Below are 12,637 nucleotides of genomic sequence, written 5' to 3'. Positions count from 1 at the left end.
CCGTTAAAAGTACCTGTAAAAACAATCTGCACCGTTCGCCCATTTCTGTTGCTCTTTCTGAATCTGTGATGATGATTATTAGGTGACTAAACAAACCCGCGTTGTTCAAAACAAAGACCCAACAAGTCTAGGCGCTCATCTGGATTCCTCATCTTCTTCTTCTCTCCAATGGCGCCTTTGAGTTCTGCTGTATCTCTCTTCAATGGAGAGAGAACAGTTGTTGTTCTATTCCTTACTCGTATTCTTTTCTGTATACCAAAATCTCTTTATTATGAAAGTTTAGGTCTATGTTTATTAGCGTTTGCTGGTTTGTTTATTGAGATCTCCGCTGAAAATTCAACATCCTTGAATCAATTCAAATCGAGGTTTGTGTTTAATTATTCCCAATTTCTCAAACACCCTTCTCAAATTAAGTTGCATTTAATGATATGAGAATTTAGGGATTTGCCTTAATTGGGTTTTTGTTGTTGTTGTTTAGGCCAGGTGCTTCTTCTGGGATACTGCTGGGAGCAGTTACTTTACCTTCTGTTATGCTTTCTCGGTTGATACAGCTCTCGAGAGCCGTTGAATCGAAAGATATTGGACCTCAAGGTAGAACTCAAATCCCGATGTTGTTTTTTCAGTTTGTTTGTTATTGTGTCTGATGATATGGTTTTGTTTGGTGGACAGAGCTTGATTATTTGATTGTTCAATATTGGGCTGTATCTGCAACCTGTTTCGGGGTGCTTCTTTTCCTTTGTTGCTTAATTCGACATTCGACCAATGCAACAAGTTTTTCGAGGTTTCGGAGATCTCATGGCACAGAGATTAGCTTATTGTACACGGCTGTTTATGTGGCAGTTTGCTGTTTCTCTCTTGCACGACAATCTAATTTTGGTAAGTTTGCATCTGTTAACACTCACCGGTTTATCACACTGATGTCATAATGGGTGAGGTTTGATCGAGAAGAACGAAACTTGCTGTAGTTCTATGTGGAATGTTCAATATCTTTAAATAGACAGTTTCTGAAATTCCATAGAATGGATATGACTTAGCCGATACTACGTTCCTGTTTCTTTGCAGGTTCGCCTTTAGCGATGAAATTATTTTGGGTGTTCTGTCATGGATTAGCAGCTGTGAAGTTAATTCAGCATTTTCTTCACACTTTCCCATCATGCGCTTCCATAGGTATTTATTGGCATTTTTCAGTTTGTTCAGTAGTCACATTGTTGCGAGATTGCATATTAGAGAAGTACAGTGACTACCCTCTAGTTTTCAATTGAACACTCTTTTGAGTAGATCATAGAATTTTTTTAAGTGATTGAAAAACATAGGATCGAGCAGGCATCTCATCTTTTTCTTCACACTTCCCCATTATGCACTTCCATAGGTATTTATTGGCTTTTTCAGTTTGTTCAGCAGTCACATTGTTGTGAGGTTGCATATTAGAGGAGTACAGTGACTGTCTTCTAGTTTTTCAATTGAACACTCTTTTCAGTAGATCATAGAATTTGTTTAGGTGATTGGAAAACATAGAATCGAGCAGTCGTCCCATCCTTAAATGGAAAATGGGATTGGTTGGGTGACAAACAAGATGACCCATTTAGAAATATTGATATAAAAGTATCTAATCATTTTAAGTGCTTCGCAATGACAGAATTATGATGATCTACTGGTAAAAAAAGACAATTATAGTTGGAAAAATACCGGTCTCTATTTTTGAACCTAGATGGTTCTTGTTTTCGTATACCTTAAGTTAACAATTTGTATGACTTCATAGGTGAAGCACTTCTGGTGACTTCTGGCCTTGTTCTCTATTTTGGTGACATGACAGCTTACACTCTTGCCAAGGTTTGTGGTTTGTCAGTATATTTGTTTTACTTATATTCACTCCTCTGTATAATTCATTCCTAATCGGATGTTTCCTTGTTTTCACAGCTCAACACATTTCTCATTTCGCCAGAGTTACTTTCTGAACAGTATGGTTTTAAAAGAAGTGAGATTATTACCATTATTCAGGTAACTTTCTATCGAAGAAATGGAATTGGATGAAATATTTGGATGAGTATAATTCCTGTAACTGTGGCATTAATTGTTCTTTCCTGCAGGGATTCGTAATCAGCCTTCTCGTATTTCCTGTGTTCTATGGTTTTTTTCTACGAATTTATCACCAGCTGTCAGGTTGGATTAGTCCTCAAACTCATGCAGCTGAAGAGATGGATTCCAAAGTGATTGAGAGTTCTCTTCTTTTTTATGCTTCTTTGATGGTGACGTTAGTTGTGATTGCCCCAGCATGGATGCAGTTTGTTCAGGGGTTTCACCATCATCCTTTATTATGGTAAAAAAAGTCTTTTCAGTGTTTTTCATCAATTTGGTAATTTAGGAAATTAAGTTGGCTCAGTTTAAGCACTGAATGTTTAAATCAAACAGCTCTGCACTTGTGGGGGCAGACTAGGCTATTTGTCAATATGACTAATTTTGCAAGTACATTGTTTTTCGCAGGATATTGAATTTTGTGTTTGAAGAGCCACTGAAAAGGCTTGCACTATGTATATATTGGGTCACTGTGATATGTGCATCAGTTTTGCGCTTTTATAATATTTCAAAAAGTAGCAAAATTGAGAGGATTCTTCTTCGGAAATACTACCATCTTGTGGCTGTTCTTATGTTTTCACCAGCTCTTATATTCCAGGTGACTTAAGAAAAGATTGATGATTGTTTTGTAATTATTTATATATTGCTGTTGCATTAGTTCATAACTCCAAGGGTGTAGCAGTATTTCTCATTGGTTAGATTTGTTTGGATTTCCCAGTCCACTTTCCTTGATCTAGCATTTGGTGCTGCTCTGGCTGTTTTCTTGATATTAGAAATTGTTCGAGTAAGTATTCTCAAGAGATTCAATGTTTGATAAGCTGCTTTTTCTATTTTACTGTTGCTTCACTTTTGTTGTATTTCATTGGTAATGGTAAACCCTTGCATAACCACAACTTGTGTAGGCAGGTATGGAAAATATGGCCCTTGGGGAAACATATCAACCAGTTCATGAATGCGTTTACAGACCATCGCGACTCTGAGCTCCTTATTGTCAGGTATAACAGATTTGTCCTCTGATGGCGAGTGGTCTAATTCTGCATTAATTTTGTTTTCCAATCTTTTTGGGTCATACTGATGTCAGTTTCTTACCGCAGCCATTTTTCACTCTTGCTGGGATGTGCACTTCCTAAATGGTTATCAACTGATTTCAACGATCGCCCACTTGCCCCTTTCGCTGGAATCTTGAGCTTAGGAATTGGAGATACAATGGTGAATCTTACTTTCTCTGTTGCCGTTCCTTTGCATTTAAATAGGACCGAGCTTGAGATGAATTTGCTTTTGTTTTGTCTTCAGGCATCAATGGTCGGATACAAGTATGGGGTTCTCAGGTGGAGCAAAGCAGGCAGTGAGTAACCTTGTGGTCTTTGAAGTTTAGTCATCATTACCTATCAATGGCATTCAACGGTTCAGACTTGCTTATTTGTATTCATTATTAAGTATATTCTGCTCTTTTTCTTGTCAGAGAAAACCATAGAAGGTACTGCAGCAGGTATAACATCTATTCTTGCAGCTTGCTCCGTTCTCCTTCCACTTCTAGCATCAACTGGTTTTATAATCTCTCAGGTAAGAAAACATTGAACTTATTTTGGTTTATCAAACATGCATGTTAGCTATTCAAGCTACAGTCATTTTGAGGAACACATGTTATGTTGATGCTTCAGCAGACAAGTCTGTATCAAAGTAGCTTGTGCATATCAATCTCAAGACTTGATTCAACTTTGAAAATAGAAACCCGTTGATCATAATAAGCAGTAAATTATTGCCTTGACCCTTAAAATCATGCATTTCTGTTAAAACTTCTGGCTGAAAATGATTAAAATACGCCTTACTGTGAACTTCGCTGTGTCTTAAGTTCTATCACTCTTTTGCCTTGCTGGACCTTTAGAAACACACAAATCCTTTTCCTTTTCCTCTTTTTTTTTTTTTTTTTGTGGAATTTAGGACTTCGACCGAGTCATTTGTTTTCCCTAATCGTTGTCGAATGTTCTATGCAGCATTGGATCTCCCTCCTCATAGCTGTGACTGTGAGTGGGTTATTAGAGGCATACACTGCCCAGCTGGATAACGCGTTCATTCCAGTGGTCTTTTACAGCCTTCTCTGTTTGTGAGTACAGGACTAGGAATCTAGGAATTATTAGATGAGGAGCCTTCTCTGGTTGACCTAATACTGTGCTTTCCTCGAGCACAATTTTTGTACATATTCTCTATTATCCCGCGGCAAGTCGGCTGTAATATGTAGTTCATGTAGATAATGAACTATCAAATGAAACTGAAATATCAAATGAGTTATAGGAAGGTTTGGTGTTTCCTGCTTTCTGACCGTCTCCATCACCATTTTTCCAAAGATCTGTCTACTGTACTTGATACTTACTCTTTTTTGTTAAGCCGAGTTTTTAGCGGTCCAAAACAAGAAACTGCTTGAACATTGTTTTGCTTGTAAAATACAGATTACAGGTCAAACAATTTCATATCTCGAAAATGTAATGTAGCTTATTTACATCAACTGAAGAAAGGTATTGTGTAGATGTAGTGTTGCGACAAATTAAAATTTTATTGAAAGGAAGAAATTTTTTGCTGTACACATGAATATGGAGTGCAGAAAGGGACTAAAACTACTATACACAAGACTTAAAGAGCAACAAAGGCCAGCTTTTTTGGGGCTGCCTAAGCACTATAGTAATCTCCACCCGGTAGACTCGTTAAAATTGTCCTCCCTAGGGGTTGGCTTCATCCTCTTGTACCACATATCGTCATGCGGATCTTCATTGACAATCCTTAAAAGTTTTTCGGGATATTCTTCACTTTTATTAAGGAAAACTGCTTCTTCCCTGGCTAATTTCGTTAAGAAATCAGCAGCCGTATTTGCTTCTCTCATGAGGTACTTACAACCCCATTGCTGGAAACTCTCGAGGTAATATATCACATCAACTAAAGCCTTCATTAGAAAATCTGATGAGCTGCTGTCTAACTCTCCGGTCCATTTTGAATGGTTGATGATCACAGATCTCACATACTCCTCTAGCTTGTGGTCATCTCTTGGGCTTTTACATCTGATGTTTTGCTTTTTTGAAGCTTCCAAGTAGTTCCTTCCATTATCTCGACATGTACTTATCAAGTCTGAAAACGAAGCCGCAATCGTATTTATCATACTTATGGCTATAGTGGCATCTGCTTGTGCCACCACAAATTTAATATTACCCACTGCGTGGAAAAAGGCTTCTCGGATGGCCCACACTTCTATCACGCAAATCGGCATCTTTTGACACGGAGCTGAGCAAGCTGCGAATGAACGACCTTGTGCAGTTCGAAAAATCCATGAAATTGCAGCTCGGTCTCCTTTTAGGGAGCCATCTGTGTTGATCACATGAGTACGGGGATCCAGTGGCTTTGGCCACCTACACTCTCTAAAACCGGATCTGGATATGTCGTTGCGTACGTCGACTCTCCCCACAACAATTTCGCTTAACAATCTGTCAAAAAAAGAGGCATGCACGAACAATGTTAGATATTAAATTCGGTGAGAAAGAGGCATGTAAGAAGAATGTTGGATAGCAGGTGGGCTAAAAACATTCACGGTCTTTTGTAGGTGGGCTTTTGTTTTTTGCATTTTAGCCCAGTTTGGGCTGTTTACCACCGCATATTGAAAACAAGAAAAATCAAAATTTACTAGAATTTATGAAGTGAAAACTTACCTTATATGAAGAGATTGTCTGACTAGCCCAATCTGTAGATGCAGCTTTCTGACCATGAGTCTTGCTTCTTGATTCACTAAGCACTCGACTTGAACACTTTGACCGAGATGAACAACTTTTTGGCATATCTTGGGAAACTCTTCTGTTGTTAACCACTCGACATCTGATTTATTAACGTCAAAATTACTCCAAATCCATCTATAAACATCTGCTAGAAAAAGATTTTCTTTACTTGAACTGAAACTATCCGGGTGACGACAATGGACCCATGGTCCTGCTCCTAGAATCGAGCTACTGTTATACCCTTGTACTAACATTTTATTTATTTTTTTCTATGTGCAGGATCTACCTAGGTTTGTTTTTTTATTTCTGTATGATTACCATGCCTAAGGTAGCTGCTTATATTTATAGGGGCATAGCTTTCCTTTTCTAAGCTTTCCGATTGGTGTCAATATTTGTTTTTGATCCTAATTGGTGTTAGTATCTGGAGAAGATCATTCCTTAAATAATCTCCCATCACACCCGTCAAATTATAGTTGAAACACAAAACGTGATCCAAGATTTTCGAGGGTCATCCTTTAAATTTTTCACTATTACCCAAATTTGTAAACCAAAATCGGTTAAAACTAGCCCTTTGGAATAATACAAGTCATTTCCCTTTGTAACCAAATTGGTTACGAACAATATCAGAATGGAAGAGCAATGTGAAAAGAATAAAAATAGAAAGACAAAAAAGACGAAAGGAAATGGAATTACGATCACTCTAAATTTACAAGAGGTACAAACAACTAGTCATCTGTGTGCGCTATATGTTTTTGTACAGTGAGAAGGTTAGGGTTTTCTTTTTCTTCATCCAGGGAAGCAACACATTGCATTCACGATTTTTGTGATGGCAGTGGCTTCTTAAACCTGAACAACCTGCCAGTCCCATCATGACACTAGGAGAGAAAGCAATGCTTAATCTTCTCAAGCCATTGAAACAAGAACAACCAAAGCATGTCATTTGGAGGAGGGAGGGAAATTTCCACCAGACTTGTAGATACAAATTCTCAAACCTCGCCACCAATTTTACAGTCCAGAAATGGGGCTGCAGTCCCTCGAGCTTCAGTTGTCGGTGGTGGTTGATCTTTCTTGTCTATACCGAAAAAGGAGCAATTCTGAAATGCATCGAGACTGCTAGCTATCAAACGGTTCAAACCAGTGAGACTAACACTATCCCCAAGCATCAAATCTTGGTCCTGGTATCTTGATGAAGGTATATCCAAATCTAATGGTCCTAGAGAGTCTGGCTGCAGAAGTAAATCAAGAGGTAACAGAAAATTAGATCAAATATATACCGGATAAGAGGTCAAAATACTGTTAGAAGAAAAGGCTCATACTTACCCAATATAAATCTGTAAGTCCACCAAGATCCTTGGGGTATTCATCTACTTTGTATGCATCAGAAGGGTTGTTATTTGTCAGGTCTACTTCGCATATAGGGTTATCACCTGTGTGGTGAACTTCACGCAATTCCTACATAAAAATTAAAAATACTCACTTTGTGTAAACTATGGTTTCCTCTGTAGGGATTGAAAGATACTTATAGCATTGCGGAAACGAAATAAAACCTCAACTGTGCTTCTATTGACCATTGTACTTGTATCTGTGGTCTGTCTGGAAGTCCCAAAAGAAGCTGGGATGGGTGTTCTCGGAATCTTTTGGAATGAGAAAGCATCACATGTTTCTTCAGCATCCCAGATGGATGAAGCATGGGGCACTTGAGTAGAGAGAGGATCTTGCTTGTCCCGATTACCATAAATATGAGCAGCAATTGCAGCATCAAAAGAGTCGCAGCTGAAGGGAATCTGATGAAGAAATGCAGAGCTGTCCATGGCAGCTGACAGGAAATCATTGGTTCCCATTGCTTGAGATTGGTCAACTAGTAGTTCTCCGATGCTTATATTTGAAAGGGTATCTGCCCAGTCCCCAGCCGATGCTGGATTATTATTGCTTCTTCTAGGATTGTCCTAAATACACAGTTCAAAAGAATGAGAAAAATGCATCTGAAGAATTCTGATTCACTTAAAGGTTAGTAGATGTGGCTTAGAATTTTTAACCTAGCCCAAGCGAAGGATTCAAGCTACATATGTTAAATGCAATGGTAACAGAGGAGAAGTGGATACCCCATCGTTGCATGGTCCTCGAATAATCTCTCCGCCACTTTCCTTTCCAGGCCATGATTTTGAATGCGCTATATCTTCAATAATGTTCTCGCGATCCATGCCGTTGTACCTAACGGTATCATCCGTCAAATCAACATAAGAGGGTACAACGTCGTTCTTCTCCATAATTTGGGTTTGTTGACCCTCCGAGGGCTTCATAAGATGAATACAGGTATGGCAATCATGTAGAGGAGGCATAGTAGTTGAGCTTATGGTCTGCTCCTTCATACCAGATGCTACCAAAGTAAGGTCTGCAGGGAAGAACCATCCATACCTTGAAAAGGATACCACCAAAAAGTTACGTGAGACTTAGTTGTCTAGACACAAAAACAACTACTGAAAATATTAGTATTGCGGGCATGCGAATGAAAACCTCAGCCGGAAAAGTGGAGGACTTCCTATAACTGTATACACGTCTGCAGCACTGGCAACAGTATCTTGTTTCCATCTTTGATGTCCCACTAAGTTTCCCCTTTGAGCATCGTACTGGAAAAGCATCAACTCTCCCGATGCTATGCTCGATTTTCCCCATTTACGATTAAGATGTTCGAGAACTGAGGATATCTTTTTCCGAGCACTTAAAGTGAGCTCCAAGAATGGATTATGTTCATCCTACAATAAGATTTGGAGGTAGACATCATGTCCATATATAGTTTTTTTACAGTTTAGCTGCTAAAAAATCCCAAATGCACCGCGTAAGTTTTTCGTTTTTCAGTTTTCTTGTCTTACCTTTTCTAAAGCTTTTCGCGTATCTTCATCAATTGGGAACAACTGCAATTTTAGTTTCCCGCAGTTCGGTGGCATACATGTATCTGGAACTTGAGTTAGAAAACCAGCTGAGAGAGGCAATAGGGGTAAAACTCCAAATGGGTCATTACCTTTTTCCGCTGAAAGAAGTAGATGGGACAGAATCAATTGACCACTTAGAATATAACAAATTTGATTCCACCTTTTTCCAGTCCAAGAACCTTAAAAGATGATTTGCTTTATACTTACCGGCCGTAACAGCTATCGAGGGTAAGGACTCATCCGAGCTTCTTCGGTCAGGGGAGGTTTCTTTGCTGATGGTTGTCCGCTCCAAATGCTCAGCAGCATCTGCAACCAAGGAAACCCCAGCCATTGCAGCCTTTTCCCATTTCTTGTATGCAGCAGATGAGGAGCTGCCTGTGATTCAGATATAAACACCTTCTTAACTGGTCTCTTATCCAATAATAAAGTACAAGTATATATACAGAAGGGAAACAACAAAGACAATGTTAAGCACCTAATTTATTTATTATCCTTTTCAGCATAAAGTGAAATGTGAAGCATTACCTGTTTTTTTCCGTTGCTTCACTGTCTTCACAGTGGATAAGTCACATTTGTTGTTTTTGCGGTTAATACCAGTATTCACATTACGCTTTACTGAAGACCCTCTCCCAGAACCGCCTTTTGGAACATTTTGGCTGTCAACAGCAACCACTTTAACCGCGCCGGTATCAGCTGCTGGGGCTTTGTTGGGTACTGAAACAATATCTGGAGTTGTAGTTGAACATTTTTCAACCTTAGTACGTCGTTTCTTTACGTACTTTTTCCGATCCTTCAAAAGTTGTTGCTCCTAAATGGAAAAAAAGTAATTAGTTGATGAATACGAAATACATGGTATTCAAAGAGAAGAACAAATGAAAAAAAAAAATAACAGCTGAACTTACCAAAGCCTCGATGATAATCTTAAACCTTCGAGGCTTCAAGTGAAGCTTTGAGGCTTTACAGTTATACTTTTCCAGCAATGCAGACCTGAAGTACAATTGAACACAACTTATGTAGTTTCATCGTGCAAAGTATCTCATAATTAAATGAAATTTTGGGAGTAGCAAATGCTAATGTTAATGCTTAGTGTCAACAGAGTTAAAGTGATCTGACAAAAAGAAAGAGAAGAGGATGAACAACACATTAAGTGCTTACCATCGAAGCATTGCACCATTAGTTTCTTTGAAATTTCTTGCGTCTAGAATGAAATCAGGTCCCAACAGCTTGTTCATACGCCTTACAAGACGATAATAATAATGCCTGACCTGCAATTATAGTAACCAAAGTCCACATTGACAAATAGTAAGATAACGAAAACCAAAAGCTCTGAAAAATCCATGCCCAAAAGTTGGATGCCACGCTTACCTGATCCTTGTTTTTGCTTTGTACACGGGATGTGATCTTCTCAAAATTCTATAATCAGGATAGAAAATCCCATATTAGTAAAACTTAAAACAATAAGCAAAATAGAGTTTGGAAAGAATGGAGAGATAAACACATAACATGCCTTGCCAACTTGTCGTAGTGCAGTAAAGAAACTTCGCTCCTCTTCATGTGTCCAAGCAGCCCATTGCCGTGTTGGTCTTTTGACTATGCACACATAACAGAATATGATCAGCAGACAGTTGTCAATCATCACGCAGTATGTAGTTAAAGAGCGAATCAACAACTTACCAGCCTTCGACCTAACACGCTTTTGAGGATCAACAATGCATGATGTAGGTGAAGTTGCAGCATCAGCAGCAGCCTCAGCCTCCTTAATTAACAAACTCTGGGACTGGAAAAATCCCTCAGACAGCACACCCTCCTCAAATTCCATATCCATATCCATCTCCAAACAAACTAAATTTTCATGATTTACCAAACCCAAATCCAATTCCTTAGTCTCTGCTCCTTCAATGAATATGTTCAAGAAACACCGTATAATTCAAGCCTGGATGAGACATAAGGAATATAATTAAACCAAAAAAATATCTTCCTTACATGCAAATGAATCTAGTATAATTAATCCTTCAACTAGTTACTCATTAAACCATTAATTTCCCAATAACTCAACAATCGCACTAGCAATTTGACCATAAAAAAATCTCTCGAATTCCCTCAACATTAATGCAAATTTCAAGCTATACCATATATTAAACTCCAAATTAACTACAAATTAACTACAAATAAACACAAACTCTACCTGCACAAGTAGAAACCCTAACAAAATTCCCAAAAAATCAAGAAACTAACAAACCCTAACCCTAAAAAATTGCAGAAAAGAGCGATTCAGATTGGGGCAAAAGTAGAATAAAGTTAAGTACTAGTAGAATAAACATTTGAAATGCGAATTGATTACCTTTATATTATGCTTAGAGAATAAAACCAGAACCCTAGAAAATTGTGTTGAGCTTTGAGTAAGATTGAGAGTTAGTGGAGAAGATGAAGAAGAGAGAGAGAAAATTGATGGACTGTAAAAGTCATCTGAAAGATGATCGACCGAGGGAGAAACGGAAGTGAAAAAATCAAATGAGGACCCAATTTTACTTTTTCCGATAATAAAGGGGTGTTTATTGTAATTTGAGTGGATGTCCCAAGCCTAGTTAGCAATTCGGGATTCGGCAAACGTACGGAACGACAAACGTACGAGTATTATACGGTTTTGTAAAATCCAGATTCGGTCCAAAATTCGGTCAACGGGACGTGATTCGTCAGTAATTCGGAACGACATACGTACGTGTATAATTCGATTTATAAATGTGAGTTCGGCTCTGAAAATTCGGTATCTATATATAACAAATAATTTGTATTTATAAGGTCATAGACCAATTTTTATGCATATGTGTGAGTTATTTAAAGAAAAAATAAACTTAATATGATGATATCAATAATATATACAACATTAGTTATCCAAGAGGACGTCGTATGGTGGTTTAGATGCTTGGTTAGTGAGTTTGAGATCTCTCTCACCTTCACCTTCAAATCTCTTCAGTCGTTTTTGTTTCATAAAAATTACAACACGTCTAATGTTCGGTCGTGTATGCTCGGAAGGCAGTAAAGCCCAAAAAGTGGAGTCTTTGAAAAGTAAAAGCTAAAGAATTTATGGCGAATTAAGCGGACGTATCATTCGGAATACGTAAAATTCGTGAACGGTTCGCGAATAATCCGGGAATGCCACATAATACGCGACTTGGATTCGGAGTTGCAAACGTACGCGAATAAGACGGTAAAATTCGTGATACGGAAAAATTCTCGAATGATTCGCGAATCATTCGCGAACTTACTAACTAGGGTCCCAAGTACTACTCGTTTTACACACAAAGGTTGGCACTTGGCAAACTTATTATGCTTGTCAATCCGTATTTGGAAAAGCAGGTTGCAAGGTGTCTTTAGCCTACTTGGTTGTATGGTGCAACCCTAGTGATGAACGTGTGGGGGAAAAATAATAGTAGAATGTGAAAGAATCTAACGGTGAATAAGAAAGCGGGTTTATACGTGGCAACAACTTGAAAACTTATCTTAAAATGGTCAAATACGCGATTATTACCGACTTTTCGATAATTTAATCAGAAATCCTGAGTGCAACGTTTCTCTTCTATTTATAGTGTAATAAGGTTTATAGGATTTGCTTACATCTCAAGCTAAGTTAATTCCAAAAATAAGATTTATTGTTTCTATAAATAACATCTGGTTTTATTTTCAAGTTATGTTGTTTCCAAAGATAAAAATTAACTTGATTTCCAAGCAACATACTGCTTAAGAGATTTTCCAATGGAATGTATGTGAAGATGAATATCTAAATCCACATACGATAGATATTAATTTTCCATAAAATTCTTCTCCAACCTCAACTTCTTAAATCAATGACACCTTGAGGATGTCAACCTATCTTAGCAA

The 12,637-nt window shown here is 38.1% G+C and overlaps 2 protein-coding genes across 2 annotated transcripts; one reads left to right on the top strand and one right to left on the bottom strand.

Annotated features, from left to right (window-relative positions):
• On the top strand, positions 1-4,593 carry LOC113313496 (dolichol kinase EVAN-like). The gene is made up of 14 exons (XM_026562281.1): positions 1-365; positions 479-591; positions 670-876; positions 1,063-1,167; positions 1,760-1,830; positions 1,918-1,998; positions 2,088-2,317; positions 2,482-2,671; positions 2,792-2,857; positions 2,980-3,068; positions 3,168-3,282; positions 3,367-3,418; positions 3,536-3,636; positions 4,068-4,593. Exons 1-14 carry the CDS (start codon positions 169-171, stop codon positions 4,179-4,181), a joined length of 1,731 nt encoding a protein of 576 aa, XP_026418066.1. The 5' UTR covers positions 1-168; the 3' UTR covers positions 4,182-4,593.
• A 1,892-nt stretch (positions 4,594-6,485) lies between these two features.
• On the bottom strand, positions 6,486-11,261 carry LOC113310629 (TSL-kinase interacting protein 1-like). Its single transcript, XM_026559353.1, has 14 exons — positions 11,100-11,261; positions 10,433-10,691; positions 10,266-10,348; positions 10,124-10,171; positions 9,914-10,023; positions 9,661-9,745; positions 9,284-9,566; positions 8,966-9,133; positions 8,699-8,856; positions 8,343-8,581; positions 7,931-8,243; positions 7,376-7,774; positions 7,149-7,280; positions 6,486-7,054 (listed from the first exon to the last, which is right to left on the bottom strand). The coding sequence occupies exons 2-14, from the start codon at positions 10,587-10,589 to the stop codon at positions 6,815-6,817; spliced, it is 2,415 nt and encodes an 804-aa protein (XP_026415138.1). The 5' UTR covers positions 10,590-10,691; positions 11,100-11,261; the 3' UTR covers positions 6,486-6,814.
• Between the last annotated feature and the right edge of the window lie 1,376 nt (positions 11,262-12,637).

The sequence above is a fragment of the Papaver somniferum genome, chromosome 9 (assembly GCF_003573695.1).
Source record: "Papaver somniferum cultivar HN1 chromosome 9, ASM357369v1, whole genome shotgun sequence".
NCBI classification, from domain to species: domain Eukaryota; kingdom Viridiplantae; phylum Streptophyta; class Magnoliopsida; order Ranunculales; family Papaveraceae; genus Papaver; species Papaver somniferum.
The sequence above is the reverse complement of the archived record's forward strand: the minus strand, read 5'-3'. Positions and strand labels throughout refer to the sequence as shown.

Excerpts from the sequence above, each read along its gene's own strand:
- LOC113313496 (XM_026562281.1), top strand. The coding sequence starts at position 169 with ATGGCGCCTTTGAGTTCTGCTGTATCTCTCTTCAATGGAGAGAGAACA. Across the intron at positions 1,168-1,759 it reads CCCATCATGCGCTTCCATAG|GTGAAGCACTTCTGGTGACT; the intron begins GTATTTATTGGC and ends ATGACTTCATAG. Across the intron at positions 1,831-1,917 it reads CAGCTTACACTCTTGCCAAG|CTCAACACATTTCTCATTTC; the intron begins GTTTGTGGTTTG and ends TTGTTTTCACAG.
- LOC113310629 (XM_026559353.1), bottom strand. The coding sequence starts at position 10,589 with ATGGATATGGATATGGAATTTGAGGAGGGTGTGCTGTCTGAGGGATTT. Across the intron at positions 10,349-10,432 it reads GCGTGTTAGGTCGAAGGCTG|TCAAAAGACCAACACGGCAA; the intron begins GTAAGTTGTTGA and ends ATGTGTGCATAG. Across the intron at positions 8,857-8,965 it reads CTCGATAGCTGTTACGGCCG|CGGAAAAAGGTAATGACCCA; the intron begins GTAAGTATAAAG and ends TACTTCTTTCAG.